The sequence below is a fragment of the Erpetoichthys calabaricus genome, chromosome 1, assembly GCF_900747795.2.
Source record: "Erpetoichthys calabaricus chromosome 1, fErpCal1.3, whole genome shotgun sequence".
Taxonomy (NCBI): Eukaryota; Metazoa; Chordata; class Cladistia; order Polypteriformes; family Polypteridae; genus Erpetoichthys; species Erpetoichthys calabaricus.
This window is the reverse complement of record NC_041394.2, coordinates 345,291,291-345,308,593: the sequence shown is the minus strand read 5'-3', so window position 1 is coordinate 345,308,593 and position 17,303 is coordinate 345,291,291. Positions and strand designations below refer to the sequence as shown.

General features: G+C 40.3%; 1 protein-coding gene across 4 annotated transcripts in view; it reads left to right on the top strand.

Moving 5' to 3' along the window:
• The window catches only part of LOC114641320 (NACHT, LRR and PYD domains-containing protein 3-like), an 88,619-nt gene that overhangs the window by 44,790 nt on the left and 26,526 nt on the right, over window positions 1-17,303 (top strand). For all 4 annotated transcript variants that reach the window (XM_051924978.1, XM_051924981.1, XM_051924976.1 and 1 more), the window contains exons 7-8: window positions 4,780-4,956; window positions 14,827-15,000. In XM_051924978.1, coding sequence (XP_051780938.1) covers window positions 4,780-4,956; window positions 14,827-15,000 — 351 coding nt within the window. The remainder of the gene's footprint in view (window positions 1-4,779; window positions 4,957-14,826; window positions 15,001-17,303) is intronic.

The window sequence follows — 17,303 nt, the reverse complement described above, 5'->3', positions numbered from 1 at the left end:
TAAAACTAAGAGGGAAATCCAACATGGAGTGTGACAACAGATGGGGGCTGTTCCCAGTCAGATGTGACAAAAAATTTGGTACAGGTATAAACAAAATGGAAAAGTTATTAAAAAAACACATATGGGCAGTTCAAGGATGTCGAAGCATCAGGGTATAACACATAAGGCAATATGTCTTGAAAATAGGAAATGCACAGCAAAACAAATGAGAAACAAATGGAGTCAGAGTTTGGAACAGAACGGAAATGGGATTTATATACAGTGGGGCAAAAAAGTATTTAGTCAGCCACCAATTGTGCAAGTTCTCCCACTTAAAAAGATGAGAGGCCTGTAATTTTCATCATAGGTATACCTCAACTATGAGAGACAAAATGAGAAAAAAAAAATCCAGAAAATCACATTGTCTGATTTTTAAAGAATTTATTTGCAAATTATGGTGGAAAATAAGTATTTGGTCACCTACAAACAAGCAAGATTTCTGGCTCTCACAGACCTGTAACTTCTTCTGTAAGAGGCTCCTCTGTCCTCCACTCGTTACCTATATTAATGGCACCTGTTTGAACTCGTTATCAATATAAAAGACACCTGTCCACAACCTCAAACAGTCACACTCCAAACTCCACTATGGCCAAGACCAAAGAGCTGTCAAAGGACACCAGAAACAAAATTGTAGACCTGCACCAGGCTGGGAAGACTGAATCTGCAATAGGTAAGCAGCTTGGTGTGAAGAAATCAACTGTGGGAGCAATTATTAGAAAATGGAAGACATACAAGACCACTGATAATCTCCCTCGATCTGGGGCTCCACGCAAGATCTCACCCTGTGGGGTCAAAATGATCACAGGAATGGTGAGCAAAAATCCCAGAACCACATGGGGGGACCTAGTGAATGACCTGCAGAGAGCTGGGACCAAAGTAACAAAGGCTACCATCAGTAACACACTACACCGACAGGGACTCAAATCCTGCAGTGCCAGACGTGTCCCCCTGCTTAAGCCAGTACATGTGCAGGCCTGTCTGAAGTTTGCTAGAGAGCATTTGGATGATCCAGAAGAGGATTGGGAGAATGTCATATGGTCAGATGAAAAAAAAACTCTACTCGTCGTGTTTGGAGGAGAAAGAATGCTGAGTTGCATCCAAAGAACCTTATCCATACCTACTGTAAAGCCTGGGGGTGGAAACATCATGCTTAGGGGCTGTTTTTCTGCAAAGGGACCAGGACGACTGATCCGTGTAAAGGAAAGAATGAATGGGGCCATGTATCATCAGATTTTGAGTGAAAACCTCCTTCCATCAGCAAGGGCATCGAAGATGAAACGTGGCTGGGTCTTTCAGCATGACAATGATCCCAAACACACCGCCCGGGTAACAAAGGAGTGGCTTCATAAGAAGCATTTCAAGGTCCTGGAGTGGCCTAGCCAGTCTCCAGATCTCAACCCCATAGAAAATCTTTGGAGGGAGTTGAAAGTCCGTGTTGCCCAGCGACAGCCCCAAAACATCACTGCTCTAGAGGAGATCTGCATGGAGGAATGGGCCAAAATACCAGCAACAGTGTGTGAAAACCTTGTGAAGACTTACAGAAAACGTTTGACCTCTGTCATTGGCAACAAAGGGTATATAACAAAGTATTGAGATGAACTTTTGTTATTGACCAAATACTTTTTTTCCACCATAATTTGCAAATAAATTATTTAAAATCAGACAATGTGATTTTCTGGATTTTTTTTCTCATTTTGTCTCTCATAGTTGAGGTATACCTATGATGAAAATTACAGGCCTCTCTCATCTTTTAAGTGGGAGAACTTGCACAATTGGTGGCTGACTAAATACATTTTTGCCCCACTGTATAGAACACCTAAACAGAAGAAAACAAGGTTACAGAGGACTAAAGAGAGACAATTATGAAGTGTGGATGACTGGATGAAGGTGAAATGCAGTGATGAATTACAAATCTGCATCGGCCAAGGAGATGATGTTGGAACGTTTGTCTGGTGCTGCTTTAATGAAACATATAAAGATGACAGCCTGAAGAAAACAAGGAAATTTCCCCACTCATTTACGACATGGGGTTGCATATCAGGTAAAGGACCAGAGGAGCTGGCAGTCATTACCGCAACAGTTAATGCACAGGTGTACACTGAAAGTGTGAAGTGTTTAAACTTTTTATGAGGAAAGCCAAATCAACTCAATCACATGGCCAAACAGCTTAGATACAATATAATACAGTTTATTTTTATATAGCTATAAATCACACAAGGAATGCTGCAATGGGCTTTAACAGGCCCTGTTTTTTGACAGCCCCCCAGTCTTGACTCTCTAAAAAGACAAAAACGCCCCTCAAAAAATAAAAAAAAAAATTAAAGAAACCTTGGGAAAGGCAGTCCAAAGAGAGACCGCTTTCAAGGTAGGAGATCTCAATTAAACTGAAAATTTATGTTGGAAATTTAAAAAATTGATCCATAACAAGGCTCCATTCTGCCAAACTGTCAAATGCTTTAAAAAAATGTGGAACCAGCTCAATGTAGATTTTTGTTTTTTGTTAGTGAAGTTTATACCTCAGATAATTCAGGCCTGCAGAGGAGAAGTACAGTACTAATTAGGATTTTTTTAGTTGATGATTCCATAATTATTCTTCTGCTTGATCTGGAAAAAATTTGCCATTAATCAAAATAAATTAATTTAATTTCTTTAAAGTATGTTTCACAAAGCCAGAATGTTCAGTTCTTAAAGAAAAATTCTACTCTTATATTCTTTAACTAGCTGTGCTACCCAGCTTCTCCCGGGGAAGTTTTGTTAGACAGTGGGTCTCAGTTACAGTGCTGTTGGTTAACTGAGTTTGTCAGCAGTTCAAAGTAACTAATGAGCTGCTTTTCTGTATGCTTTTATTTATTTATTTATATATACAGTAATCCCTCGCTATATCGCGCTTCGCCTTTCGCGGCTTCACTCTATCGCGGATTTTATATGTAAGCATATTTAAATATATATCGCGGATTTTTTGCTGGTTCGCGGATTTCTGAGGACAATGGGTCTTTTAATTTCTGGTACAAGCTTCCTCAGTTGGTTTGCCCAGTTGATTTCATACAAGGGACGCTATTGGCAGATGGCTGAGAAGCTACCCAACTTACTTTTCTCTCTCTCTCTCTTGCGCTGACTTTCTCTGATCCTGACGTAGGGGGTGTGAGCAGGGGGGCTGTTCGCACACCTAGACAATACGGACGCTTGTCTAAAAATGCTGAAAGATTATCTTCACGTTGCTACCTTCTGTGCAGCTGCTTCGTGAAGCGACATACTACACGGTGCTTCGCATACTTAAAAGCTTGAAGGGCACGTATTGATTTTTGCTTGTTTATTTTTCTCTGTCTCTCTCTCTGTCTCTCTCTCTCTTTGTCTGCTCCTGACGAGGGGGTGTGAGCTGCCGCCTTCAACAGCTTTGTGCCGCAGTGCTTCGCATACTTAAAAGCCAAACAGCCCTATTGATTTGTTTGCTTTCCTCTCTCTTTATGACAGTCTCTCTCTCTGATGCGCACTCCTTTGAAGAGGAAGATATGTTTGCATTCTTTTAATTGTGAGACGGAACTGTCATCTCTGTCTTGTCATGGAGCACAGTTTAAACTTTTGAAAAAGAGACAAATGTTTGTTTGCAGTGTTTGAATAACGTTCCTGTCTCTCTACAACCTCCTGTGTTTCTGCGCAAATCTGTGACCCAAGCATGACGATATAAAAATAACCATATAAACATATGGTTTCTACTTCATGGATTTTCTTATTTCACGGGTGGCTCTGGAACGCAACCCCCGTGATGGAGGAGGGATTACTGTATTTATTTATTTTTTTCTTCACCAAGGGCTGACATTATCAGCAGGTAGTATGGTGTAGTTGTTAAGGCTTTGGACTCTGGACTGCAAACTTAGTGGTTGTGGGCTCAGATCCCTCTTCTAACACTGTCTGACCATGAGCAGGTCACTTCACCTGCTTGTGCTCTAATTAGAGAAACAAAAGTAATGAAACAAATTGTAAAAATAAGGAGACAGACATCATGTTACTGTGCTGCTCAGCTCTGCCGGACAGATTATTCTGACCTTCAAATATTAAATCAGAATGTATACATCTGCCTCAAAAAATTATCAGCAACAGTTAAACCATCTTTAAGCAAATGCAGTCAAATAAGTTATTCTTCCTTTATCAATAGTTAAGTTCATTATTTTATTATAAGTCCATGCCAGTAGCACATTCCATTCAAATCTATAATAACAGTAATAAATGTCCAAATAACAATGGCCACTATCAATGAATAGATCCTGTAAATACCACTGTTGTCTGCTTTGAAAAACAAAAACAGAAAACAGCTAAGCCCAGCTTTCATACATCACCCTTACATTGTTTGATATTTTATTGTTTCTGAAAAAAATTGTATAAGTGCACTACATTTTGTAAAAGAAAATAGAAGAGAGAGAAATACACTAATTTTTTTTTATGGCTGCTATGTGCCATTCCTGTCCAATGTGACAGCCAACTTCCTCCCACCAGTCAGGGTGACATGAAGGCAGAAGACACTCCCAGATATATGGTGCCTTTAATGACAGCATTAGAACATTAGAAAAATGTAGACCAGAGCAGGCCATTCAGCTTGAGTTTAGATGCTAGCAATCTCCTCTTCAGTGACATACCTGAGTGTCCAGCTCTGCCAGTAGATAACATGTGACTTATTGGGGCCCAAAGTTGTCTGTTTGTGTGTAACATCCTCATGTCCTCACTTATCTCTCTTCTTCTCTACAGCTTCAGCTTATGTCATCTCACCTCCACTTGTTGCTCAACCCTCTCCTCGGTCCTCTCGTCTCCACACTCACGACTGACTGAAATGAAAATGGACCACAATGGGAACATGAAGGATTCAGGAGTAGATCAGTTATGTGAGGGACTGAGGAGTGAAAGCTGCAAATTAGAGAAACTGAGGTGAGTGAACAACAAGTGAATGAGTGAGAGTGTGAGTGTGTTTGTGTGTTTAATTAGTTATATTCCTTATGAATTTATAGATCTGACTGTTCAACACCCACAAAACTGTTTTAGTATTATGGGCATTAAGGAATCTCTCTTCCTCTTGTCATTCTCTCTGTCCAGTCTGTTGTTTTTATTTCTTGTTCCACAATTCAATGCTGTCCACTCATTATTTCAGTCGTTTTTGTCCTCATCCTCTGTTGTCAACTCCCTCCCTTGCACTCCTCTGATCTCTTCACAAAGATTATTAAAAGTCACTAAAATGGAATAAGACAGAGAAACACGGGCAGTGCAAGCAGAAAATCTGACCAGACTGACCATGTCCATTAGAGCCGATTAACAGTGTCTGGTAATTCCACCTCTGGATGGCATCAAATCTCAGTTTAGACTCTTCAAGTGTAGGTTCAACCTAATAGAATGAGCTGCACACCACCATTTAGAGTGCTGACTCCCTCAGGATGTTTAAAAAGAATTTGAAGCCCATCTTGTTTGGTGAATTTCTGTCTTTTTTACAATGGCTTTAATAGGTTGTTGTCACAGGTGTCTGGTCACACTTATAGGTAATCTAACTTAGACACCATTAAAATATCCGACTACGCCACCCAGTTTTATTAAGAGACTGGGAACTCCTGAAATTTACCAATAATAGCACACAGGTTTCTTTAAATTGGGCTGTGAGTAAACACACAATGAAAGACACAACAGTAATTTTAGAAAAAGCAACAGTAAGTTCTATTACACAAAACAATATAAGGTACATTAAAAAGATAAACGAACATAACAAAAACTAAACATATCAGGAATCAATTTCCCTTTTTTTTTAAAAAGGAAAATACACAGTCCACCCTCTAAAAGTCCATTAAACACAAGAATTGGAGGATACAACCTTTAGTGGTGCAGAGTCCAGTTTGTGCACTGTGTTACCCCAACACTTAATTGTTCAACTGTCCATGGATGCACTCTGTTACCCGGACACTCGTTCCCTTACAGACGTTGTGTCAAATTGTTGAATCCCTGTCAGCGTCTCTTTGTTGTTCCTTGTTCTTCCCCTCTGGACTCCTTGTGTGGCTGGGACCTAGGCCCGCCTCATTCCTTGTCTGTCAGCTTCGCTTGGTCCTTTCATGCGGATTCCCTCTCTCGCTGAACCCACATCCGGCGTCTCTTTGTGGAACTGTCTCTTCCTCCCTGGAAGTGTTGCCGTCCTTGTACCTCACGTCGTGCCAGCCAGGTACCCTTGTCTGCCTGCAAGCCCCAGTGCTCTGTCCGAGTGCCTTGGCAGCATTTTCTGTGGACTGTCCCCCGTTGCCTTCTGCTGCCCAGGAGTTTTAAATCTTTTCCAGTCCCTGCCATTATCAGTTCTGGACAATCAGATTAAACAATGGTACATCTGCATTTCCTGGGTTTAACAATTAATGAAAATGCAAGTTAAAAAAAGGAATTGTTACCAATCATGAATAAGTACAGATATGCTGATTAGAAACCAATATTTCCAAGTCAGGTAAATACAGACATCCTCCAAGGCCAGACTTCAAAGCGGCGACTCCTTTGCAAGATAGCAAATACTTACACAAACAATCCTGACACATCAGTAACTGGATTATCCAGGATCCTCCAAGGAAGCAGCAGTTCTGTTATCACACGTGGTATTGTTTGTCATCTCAACCAGCCATAAACTTCAAAGTGGTGACTCCTTTGCAGTACAGCAAATAAATACATCCTGCAGACAGCCTTTTAACTTCTCACCCCCCAGTCCCAACAATGGGTGCCTAATGGAACCACCCAGTGCACAAAAAAAAATGTCCCCCTCTGACATCGTTATTAACAAAGAACTGTAAGTACTATGAATTTTGTTTGATGATCAATTTTGTAACCTTACCCTCCATTACTTATTCTTAAACAGTCCCCTAGATTGGATTAGGTTGATCGACGACATTGATCATGTTTCTATTGTTAGCCTCTATGACTAAAAGTGTCTTTTGAGTAAATCCATGTAAATGTAAAATAACCAAGACCACTTTCAGGACAGAAGAGACATGTGACACACAAGTGACAGGGCATTTAGGCTGTCACTGACTAGAGCAGTACATAAGACAGCGATGACAGTGATGGCTTCTCCCAGATGAACTAAACAACATTTATTAAGCGGTTTGATGCCTGAGAGGAAGTTGGCATCATGGCCTGAGAATCATATACTGACATAAAAAGAAGTCTATGGAGAGAACATCCACACAAACAATGTTGAACCAAACAATAGTTTCAAGTGAAATTAGTTTTACCAAAGTTGAAATAGCTGACAGTTTTTGTGCCAGGCCAACAGGCCAGCTTGTTTATTTGAAGTGTCTTTTTGTCTTGTTGCACTCTGAGCACACTATATAATGATACTGTGTACTTGTGGCCTGCCAATAAAGCCCGACTGTGTGATTAACTAGACAACTCATTTGTGTTTTACTTGTTTTAAATGCCTCTGAACCGTGCAAATGTTTGTCACTTTCATCTGCACATGCTGGTGTCAAGAACACAAATGTCTGATTGGTGAATTGATGCTTGTAGAGATTATAATCAGGCTATGCTGACTTGAATATGAAGAATAAAGTCACAGACAACAAATGTCATGGTCTGTGCACTCATCTGACAATTATATTATGTGGGATTAATGAATGAATAAACAAATCAGTACGCATGTTTGAGTACTAAGAGATGTGTGCATTAATGAAATCAATTAACTAAACTGAAATAAATTATTCTGCATAATGCTGTGGAATTCTCTAAAATTCTTATATTTTGATGATCATTGTTATTGTTACACAACTAAAATTGTGCTTGCCAGTCATTGACATCTTTGGCTTTATTACCAGTCTTACCAGTTCGACCTTGCTCTTTTATGACCAAATGTCTGCTACTTTTTAACAGGGTTTGGGGTTTATTTTGGTTTACTTTTTGAGCTCTCCCAGATATTCTGTCTATTTTTGGCACCATAAACAACATGACTGGTGAGTGACATACAGTACATCTCATTGTTAGTATCTTTATTTGAAACATTACTGGGTGCAACATAGTGAAAACACCCAACGTTCAGTGCCCATTTTATAGAGCCTTGCTGTGTTTATATCTGTAAGAGCCATTTTCCTAGTAATATAAGAATCATGAATATTTTAATAGATGACAAAGCATAATCTATGGGAGGTTCCTAAAACCCCCACAAGTAGAATTGTATTGGTATATTTCTATCAGCTCTGACTAAACTAGGGGTCTCCGCCCCCTGCTCGCTTCGCTCGCCAAACCCTGGTCTTGGGTAACCCGAAATAGATTTGAAAGAGATTATTGTCTGTCTTGGTAATTGGTACATATGTATCATGTTCACCGTCACGACATCTGTAGGTCTATGTAATATATGTAAATGACAATAGCAGTGTAATTGTTATGTTATGTAAGTATAGAGTGTCTTTGAGTTTGCGCAGATCTATGTATGAGATATATTGGAGTGTAAAGGTGTAGATGATGTACAAAGGATATCTTCATAAACTACATCTGTAGTAAAGATGGCGTGTTGTCCTTGAATGAGTTTTCCTTGGTATGGAGTTATTATAATCTTGACGTTAACGTCACATGCATGCCGAACTCTTGAGAAGGCCACATAAAGTTGTCCATGTCTAAATACAGGCTCAGAGAGATAAAGGCCGACTCTGTCCATGGTCCATCTTTGGGATTTGTTGATTAGGTATACGTTGTTTACTGTTAGTAATATGGATAATTGCACTTACTGTTAAAATTACCTATTTCCGTTAGTTGAACTCTTTCGTTTCTGAGCCGTGGCTCCTTTGCTTGCGGTGCATAGGCGCATGCGCCTTCCGTACTATGTCGTGTTCGACTATGCTGTGTTTTGTGGACGTTTGGGGACTCCGTACTTTCTCTGGTTTGACTGTGGGGTGGGACGCGTGGCTCCTTCGCCTGCTGTGTATAGGCGCATGAGCCCTCCGTACTATCTCTGGTTTGACTATGCTGTGTTTTGTGGACGTTTGGGGACTCCGTACTTTCTCTGGTTTGACTGTGGGGCGGGATGCCGAAGTCTGTTCTGTTTGTGTTTTCTGTGAGTACTTTTAGTATTGTATTACTGTAATGTGATTAACATATGCTGTGGAGTCCGGATCTTTGGGGCTTCTGTACTATCTCGGGTTTTTGCTTGCGGTGCATTTGAAGTGCGTTGTAGGCGCCTGCACCTTCTGTACTATGTCGGGTTTGACTATGCTGTGTAGTGTGGACGTGTAGGGTCCTGTACTCTCTTGAGAGGGCTACATACAGTTGTCCATGTGTAAACTCTGTGTTATTTGAGAACCACGTTGTAGGCGCCTGCGTTCATTTTTTTCATCCAGGCGGGCTTGTGTTTGTATCTCCGTCAGTCGAGCTCTTTCTTTCTGGAGCCGTGCCTGCTTTGCTTGCGGCATTTCAGACGCGCATTGTAGGCGCCTGCGTTCATTGATTCTATCCAGGCGGGCTCGTGGTTTACCATTCTCGGTTAGCCTGTGTTTTCTGTGGTTGTACTGTTAATATTGTATTACTGTAATGTGCTTAATATTGTATTACTGTAATGTGATTCACATATGTTGTAGAGTTCGGATCTGTGGGGTTTCTGTACTATCTCGTGTTTATGCCTGCGGTGTGTTAGAAGCAAGTGGACCATGCTGTGTAGTGTGGACATTTAGTTCAGAAGCGCGTTGTAGGCGCCTGCGCCTTGCGTACTTTCCCGCGCCTTCGGTACTATCTTTGTGGACCTTTGGGGCCACTGTAGCCTCTTCTGTTTGACTCTGGAGTGCAGCACAGAATCCTCTTTTTTGTGTGGCTGTGTTGTTAGTCGATAGCTATGGGCACGTTGTTGCTTCATTTCTTATTTATGTTAGGTGAGCTCTTTCGTTTTTGAGCCATGACTCCTTCGTTCGCGGTGGATCAGACTTCGCTTGCGGTTTATGAGACACGCGCTGTAGGCGCCTGCGCACTATGTCTCCTGCGTCCATCACCGTGTACCTGGGTCCATGCCTTCCAGTTTACCATTCTCGATTAGTAATATGGATATTATTCTTCAGTTAGAGACCAGCCTTGCCGTGTGTAAGGTGTGGAAGGCATATGGTTTTAAACTGTGCCTGCGCACGTGTCTACGTGCCTACTGGCCTACGGGCCTTTTGAGTGTGTGAAGTAATGTAAAACCGCATTTATTTAAGTGCATAGTCGTACGTTTAAAGCATACAGAAGAAGAAGCTAAGAATCTTTAAGTATATAAGAAGTTAAGAATCCTTAAGTATTGAAGAAGTAAAGAACGTTTAAGTGCAGAAATACCTAAAGTTTCTCAAGAAAAGCTAAGTTTAGAGAAGATACATTTTTCCTTTTTTTTGCCTTTTATTCTATGTGTGTAACTATTTTTTCTTTAATTCTTGTGTGGATTATTTGCTTTTAACTTTCAATAAATATTTTTAAAACAAACTTTTGGACTGAGAGATTTCTTTCGGCACGCGTTTTACCCGTGCTTGATCTCGCCTTATATTTCGGCGGCTACAATATCTGTTAACATATATACATGTTGGAACAAATATGATTCAAAATAAGGATATTTTACAACAATCAAAAATTAAAATAGTTCCAAATGTGGCTGAAACTTAAAAACTGTAATCCTCCTGATTGAAGAACTGCCTGGGAGCCAAAAGAGCTGACTGTTGATCGTGAGCCAAATGACTTCACTAGAAAAAGCTATCGTTATCACACATGCACTGTTGTCATGTCACATAGAGGACATTGAATTTCACTGTGGTTGTGAGGTCTGTACTTGAGATGTATATTAATTAAGGACATTACATTACAGTTTATTTTGTTTTAAGGTTGCATTGACATCTACTACAATATGTTAGAACAGTAGATCATTAGAATGGGTGTAAGAAGAACAGGCCATTCATCATAATATCCTCATCAATCCTATTCCCTTAAATTGACCAAAATTACATCATCTCAAGGTCTGAATGTCCCTAATGTCCTTACTTTATAATTTATTAATGTCTTTGGTTGTGTGTGTGAAGAAAAACTTTAATATTGTGTTCTTGTTTTAGAATGTATTCTAAAGTAAGAGCCTGAATCCACTGCACTAATTCCTTTCATAATTGTAAAAACTTGGATCATGTACCCTCTTAATCTCCATTTGCATCTTCAATCTCTTCTCATAGCTTACTTCTCTCAGTCCCAAACTCGGCCAATTCACTCTTCTCTGGACATTCTCTGGCACTGCTATGTTTTTTTTTGTAATAATTGGACCAAACACTACATGCAGTACTGCAGATGAGGCCTCACCAGTGCGTTACAAAGCTTAAGCACAAACTCCCTTGACTTGTACTTTATGTATCAGGGTGCTATATAACTTGACATCCTATTAGCCTTCTTAATGGCTTCTAAATACTGTATGGATGTAAATAATGACCAGTGTGCTGTGACTCTTATGTCCTTCTCATAAGGCAGTGGTTCTCAAACTGTGTGGCGGGCCCCCCTAGGGGGGTGCAAAGTAGCAAAAAGGGGGACGCAAAGATGTGAAAAAAAGAAAACAAGAATTGAAAATATGAAAAATACATCTATTGAAACCAAAACAAATTAATATAAACTACATTCTGATACTAGAAAAATAAAAATAGAGTTAGATAAATGTCAATAAAAGTTACGTAGGTATAATAAAATATTCATCTATGATATGTCCATTGATCCATCCATTTTCCAACCCGCTGAATCCGAAGACAGGGTCACGGGGGTCTGCTGGAGCCAATCCCAGCCAACACAGGGAACAAGGCAGGAACCAATCCTGGGCAGGGTGCCAATCCACTGCAGTACACAGACAAACGCACCCACACACCAAGCACAATTTAGGATTGCCAATCCACCTAACCTGCATGTCTTTGGACTGTGGGAGGAAACCGGAGCGCCCGGAGGAAACCCACGCAGTCACGGGGAGAACATGCAAACTCCACGCAGGGAGGACCCGGGAAGCGAACCCAGGTCTCCTAACTGCGAGGCAGCAGCGCTACCACTGCGCCACTGTACCACCCCTATGATATATCATTAATTAAAAAAGAAACAATTGGTATTAGTGGGCTCCTTTCAAAAAAAAAAAAACATACGGGGGGTGCAATTAAAACTTATGAAAACTCGGGTTGCAAATACTTAAAGGTTGAGAAACGCTGTCATAAGGCATACTTTCAAATTTCAGGCCTCCCATTTTGTATGCACATCTAACATTTCTACCTCCGTCATGTAATAATTTACAATTACTTTACATAAAATTCTGTTGTTCGCACATCTTTTCAAGAGTGTACACAGCCCAAGTTTTTCTGTAATAATTCAATTGATTTTACTTTATCTGGCAATCCTCCTAGTTTGACATTAACTGGAAACTTAACCAAATTATTTTATACATATTATAATCATTGATTATATTCTTGCCTAGATAGTTTATGTGCATTAAAAAGAGTAGCGGTGTCAGCACTGACCCCGCTGCACATAAACTGTCTCTCTCCATAACCCTTTGCTTTCTGTATTTGAGCAAATTTTGTACTAACTTATATGCCTCACTTTGAATTCTCAATTGTTTTAGTTTGATCACTAACCTCAAGTCCAGATAGATAGATAGATAGATAGATAGATAGATAGATAGATAGATAGATAGATAGATAGATAGATAGATAGATAGATAGATAGATAGATAGATAGATAGATAGATAGATAGATACTTTATTAATCCCAAGGGGAAATTCACATACTCCAGCAGCAGCATACTGATAAAAACAATATTAAATTAAAGAGTGATTACAATGCAGGTATACAGACATACAATAACCTTGACAATTTGACCAAATGTTTAACAACACAATTATCCATCCATCCATCCATTATTCAACCCACTGTATCCTAACTACAGGGTCACAGGGGTCTGCTGGAGCCAATCCCAGCCAACACAGGGCACAAGGCAGGAAACAAACCTCGGGTATGGCGCCAGCTCACCGCAGAACACAATAATCAAACACTTTAGTCAGTCAACATTTTTAGGTCCAACTTAAAACACAAAAGTGATTGATCAAAGGCCTGATAAATCAAATTCACTGAGATGGCTGCCTTCTCTTCACATCTTCTCTGTTTGACTGACAGCTCATGTCCCACCTCCTCTGTTATTTTGACCAATCCTGAATCCCAGTCTTGAGGCTCAGTGGCTGAGGTGCCAGACTTAACATCCCAGTGATGAGGGTTCAATTTCAGCCTCTAACATTCAGTGTGACCCTGAGTGAGTCACTTCACCTTTTTACGTTCAATTTAAAAGTACATGGAAAGAGCTGGATTTGTGAAGTGCCCTGGAATTTTAAGACTGTAAGGCACTATATACAATAAAGGTGATTGCTTTGTCTATTTCCAAATTTTAATCCAGAATGTTTTCCTCAATATTTGTACACAAATGTTGAATGGTAAACTGCTGCCATTTGTGCAATTTGTCACAGAGCACAGCCAAACACATTTTTATCATTCACATGATATTTTATTTTTTTTATTTCTTAATCTTTTCTCCTCTTTCTTATTTATTATTTTTAAATCTGATGTCTGAAATCCAAACAATTAACTGTGCTTCAGTGGCCATGAAGAGCAGAGGCCTGTCTAGTGTCCAAACTCTCCCACTGATCACCAAGGCTCTTCAGTCCACTATGTTTGTGACCTTTGGTGTGTGCAGTGATACTGAGAGAGACGCTTGCTATGACTCAAGAAACACATCAGATTGAACCTGTGTCATCAGCCTGCTGAGTGGAGATTGTCCATTGAGCTCAAGTGGCTGACAGGTCCTGGAGAGGATGACTGGACAGAGGGAAGTGTTTCTCTGAGTGGACAGTGAACTTCTGTCTGACCCACCTGGACTGGACTGTCATGTCCTCCCGTGCCCCATCACCTCCTCTCTATTTAGGTTGGCTTTCCCTTGACACTCATTCTGTTTGTTTTTTATTTGTCCTCTTAGATAGACAGACAGACAGACAGACAGACAGACAGACAGACAGACAGACAGACAGACAGACAGACAGACAGACAGATAGATAGATAGATAGATAGATAGATAGATAGATAGATAGATAGATAGATAGATAGATAGATAGATAGATACTTTATTAATCCCAAGTGGAAATTCACATACTCCAGCAGCAGCATACTGATAAAAACAATATTAAATTAAAGAGTGATAACAATGCAGGTATACAGACATACAATAACTTTGATAATGTTAATGTTTACCCCCCCCCCCCCCGGGGGGAATTGAAGAGTCGCATAGTGTGAGGGAGGAACCATCTCCTCAATCTGTCAGTGTCAGTCTTGTTGTCACTGCAAATTTGTGAAGAGCAATATATAAAATAAAGGCTGACTGATTGTTAGACCTGCTTGCTCTGAACTTCTAGATTACGGCAAATCAATCCATCTGTGACCACACTGTAAGTCCTGAATGTCAGACAGAAATCCTACTTTGTCACTCTACTGTCAACAACAGTGACAAATTCCTGTCCAGTGTAAGTGTCAGCTTCCTCTCACCAGTCGGGGTGTCCTGACAGACAGAAGACACTACCAGGAATGTAACACCTTTAAGGGCAGCATTGGTGCTGAGTTGAAATTGTGTTTGAGTTCAAATGCTAGCAGCAGCCTGCTTTTCAGTGTTACCCCTGAGTGTCACACTCTACTTGTAGTCATCATGTCACTTACTGAGATACAGGCTATTTGTCCATCTGTCTGTCTGTCTTCCGCTCCTCATGTCCTCACTTCTCTGTCTCTTTATCTCCACAGCCTCTACTCATGTGGTCTCACCTCCAGATGTTGTCCAGTTCTCTCCTCAGTCCTCTCTTTTCCGCACTCACAGCTGACTGAATTAACTCTGGATAACAGCAAAATGGGAGATACTGGAATGGATCAGCTGTTTGAGGGGCTATGGAGTGAAAACTGTAAATTAGAGAAATTAAGGTGAGTGGACAACAAGTGTGTGTGTGTGTGTGTGTGTGAGAGAGAGAGAGAGAGAGATAGAGAGTGTGTGTGTGTTGAATTTTTTTCTTTCACCTCAGATTTGGAGGTGCTGATCATCATTCCTGCAGCTTCTCACCTGCTTTTAAATGCATGCTGAAGTTCACAGCCTGATAAATCTTCATGGCTTCATTGAGTGATAAACAATAAAATGTTTTGACCTTGTATAGTAGCAGCACCAAAGCCATATTCTGTATAGTGTGACATGCCAGAATTCTTAAAAGAAATACTGATAATAACAAAGTGAACTATCAAGATATTAGCATACATTAAAAAAAATCTGTAAACTTTCTAAAGTTGCCATTAATTGAGAGAAATTTCACTCTCGTCATGTCCACTGGTCACTGACTCCTGTCAGCAAAGCAGTGACATTAAATTTATTAGACACCTGAGATCAGAGCCATTCTTTCTTACTATTTCATTTTGCTGTGCCACATTCTAGATGTTACACTCACCCTACAAGTACAGTGGTATTTTGTGCTTTACGGAGAGCTGGCTTAAACCTGATATACCTGACATGTTGTTAATGCTGTGTGGATTTCATCTTATTCGCGCAGACAGGGACTTAGTGCAGTATGGGAAAAAAACAGGAGGGGGTCTGGTCACCTATGTGAATGAGGAATGGTGTAAAGCGGAGCAGATTACAGTTAACACTACAGTTTGTAACTCGGACATTGAAATTCTGGCTGTCGTAATTCATCCACGTTATTTGCCCAGGGAGATAAATGACATCTGCGGTGGGTTGGCACCCTGCCCAGGATTGTTTCCTGCCTTGTGCCCTGTGTTGGCTGGGATTGGCTCCAGCAGACCCCCGTGACCCTGTGTTCGGATTCAGCGGGTTGGAAAATGGATGGATAAATGACATCATCCTTGTTAATGTTTACAGTATATTCCTCCTTCTTAAAATGGGCACCAAGGAACAGAAATGATTCATTCTGTCACCAACACTTGATGACTCATTCCGACCCTGCACTTATAATATGTGGTGACTTCAGTCATGTGACTTTGGAATAAATGATGACCAATTTCTATCTGTGCCAAGTTCTACTCAAGGAAATAATAACCTGGACCTGCTGTTTTGAAATGTTAAAGATGCCTTTAAGTGTAAACTACTGGCACCTTTTGGTAGATCTGACCACACCCTGATTAATTTTATTCCCACCTATAAGCCCATTAATAGACAACAATCTGTTACCACCAGAATACACTGCTATCGTGGGCTGCATCAGGAGTGGGCAGGAGGAGGAGTATAGGAACCTAATCAAGGACTTTGTAAATGGTGCAACTCCAACCACCTACAACTGAACACCAGAAAAACCAAGAAGATGGTGATAGATTTTAGGAGGCCCAGGCCCCTCATGGACCCCGTGATCATCAGAGGTGACTGTGTGCAGAGCAAGGTTATTATAGTTAACGAAAACTAAAATCAAAACTGAAACACTGAAACTATTTAAAAAAAAACATTTTCATAACTGAATTAAAATAATTAACAAAACTTAAATGAAAAACTAAAACTAAACAAAACTATTAAAGTAGCTGGAAAGACTAACTGAAATAAAATAATAATTTACTAAAATATTTTTAGTTTTCGTTTTTGAATGAATATTCTTGCCGTTAGTCTTTAACCCTTGTAAGTTTTAACTCTAAAACAGAAAGTCATCCACCACAAGCCATCCCCGCACGTTTTCATCCAGTGAATGGCGGCTGGTGACGAAGGGCGGCTGTTCACACAGCATTTGCGGTGACAGAGCGAGCTGAGTGCAGATGCGTAAAGCATGAGAAATAGAAAGCGATTTGTGTGCCACCTTTCTTTGCGCTTGTTGTATATTAAGATGTAATTCAAACGGCTGAAATCAGAATGTGCTGGTCAACAAAAACTTTACCGGATGGACAGAAAAATCACGAGTGAGTAACGTTTCAGTTTATTTCTCAGGTGACTGCTTTTTGTTAACAGCAATTCACCTGCCACTTTGCACAGGAGAAATCGTTTTTACTTTCTCATATACGAAGTATAGAGAAAGTATAGTAATCATGAAAAAATCTTGATGAAAAAAATCTTAGTGTTATAGACCTCCCAGAGTCCAAAAATACTGTTTTTTGGAAGTATGTGTGTGTGCACACGTGCGTGTATGTGTGTGTCTCTGTGTGTGTGTAAACACAATAACTCAAAAACGCAACTATATAGATGGATGATATTCGGCATGTGATTGTTACACCACAGTTGTAGGTCTGTATTAACCTTTGGG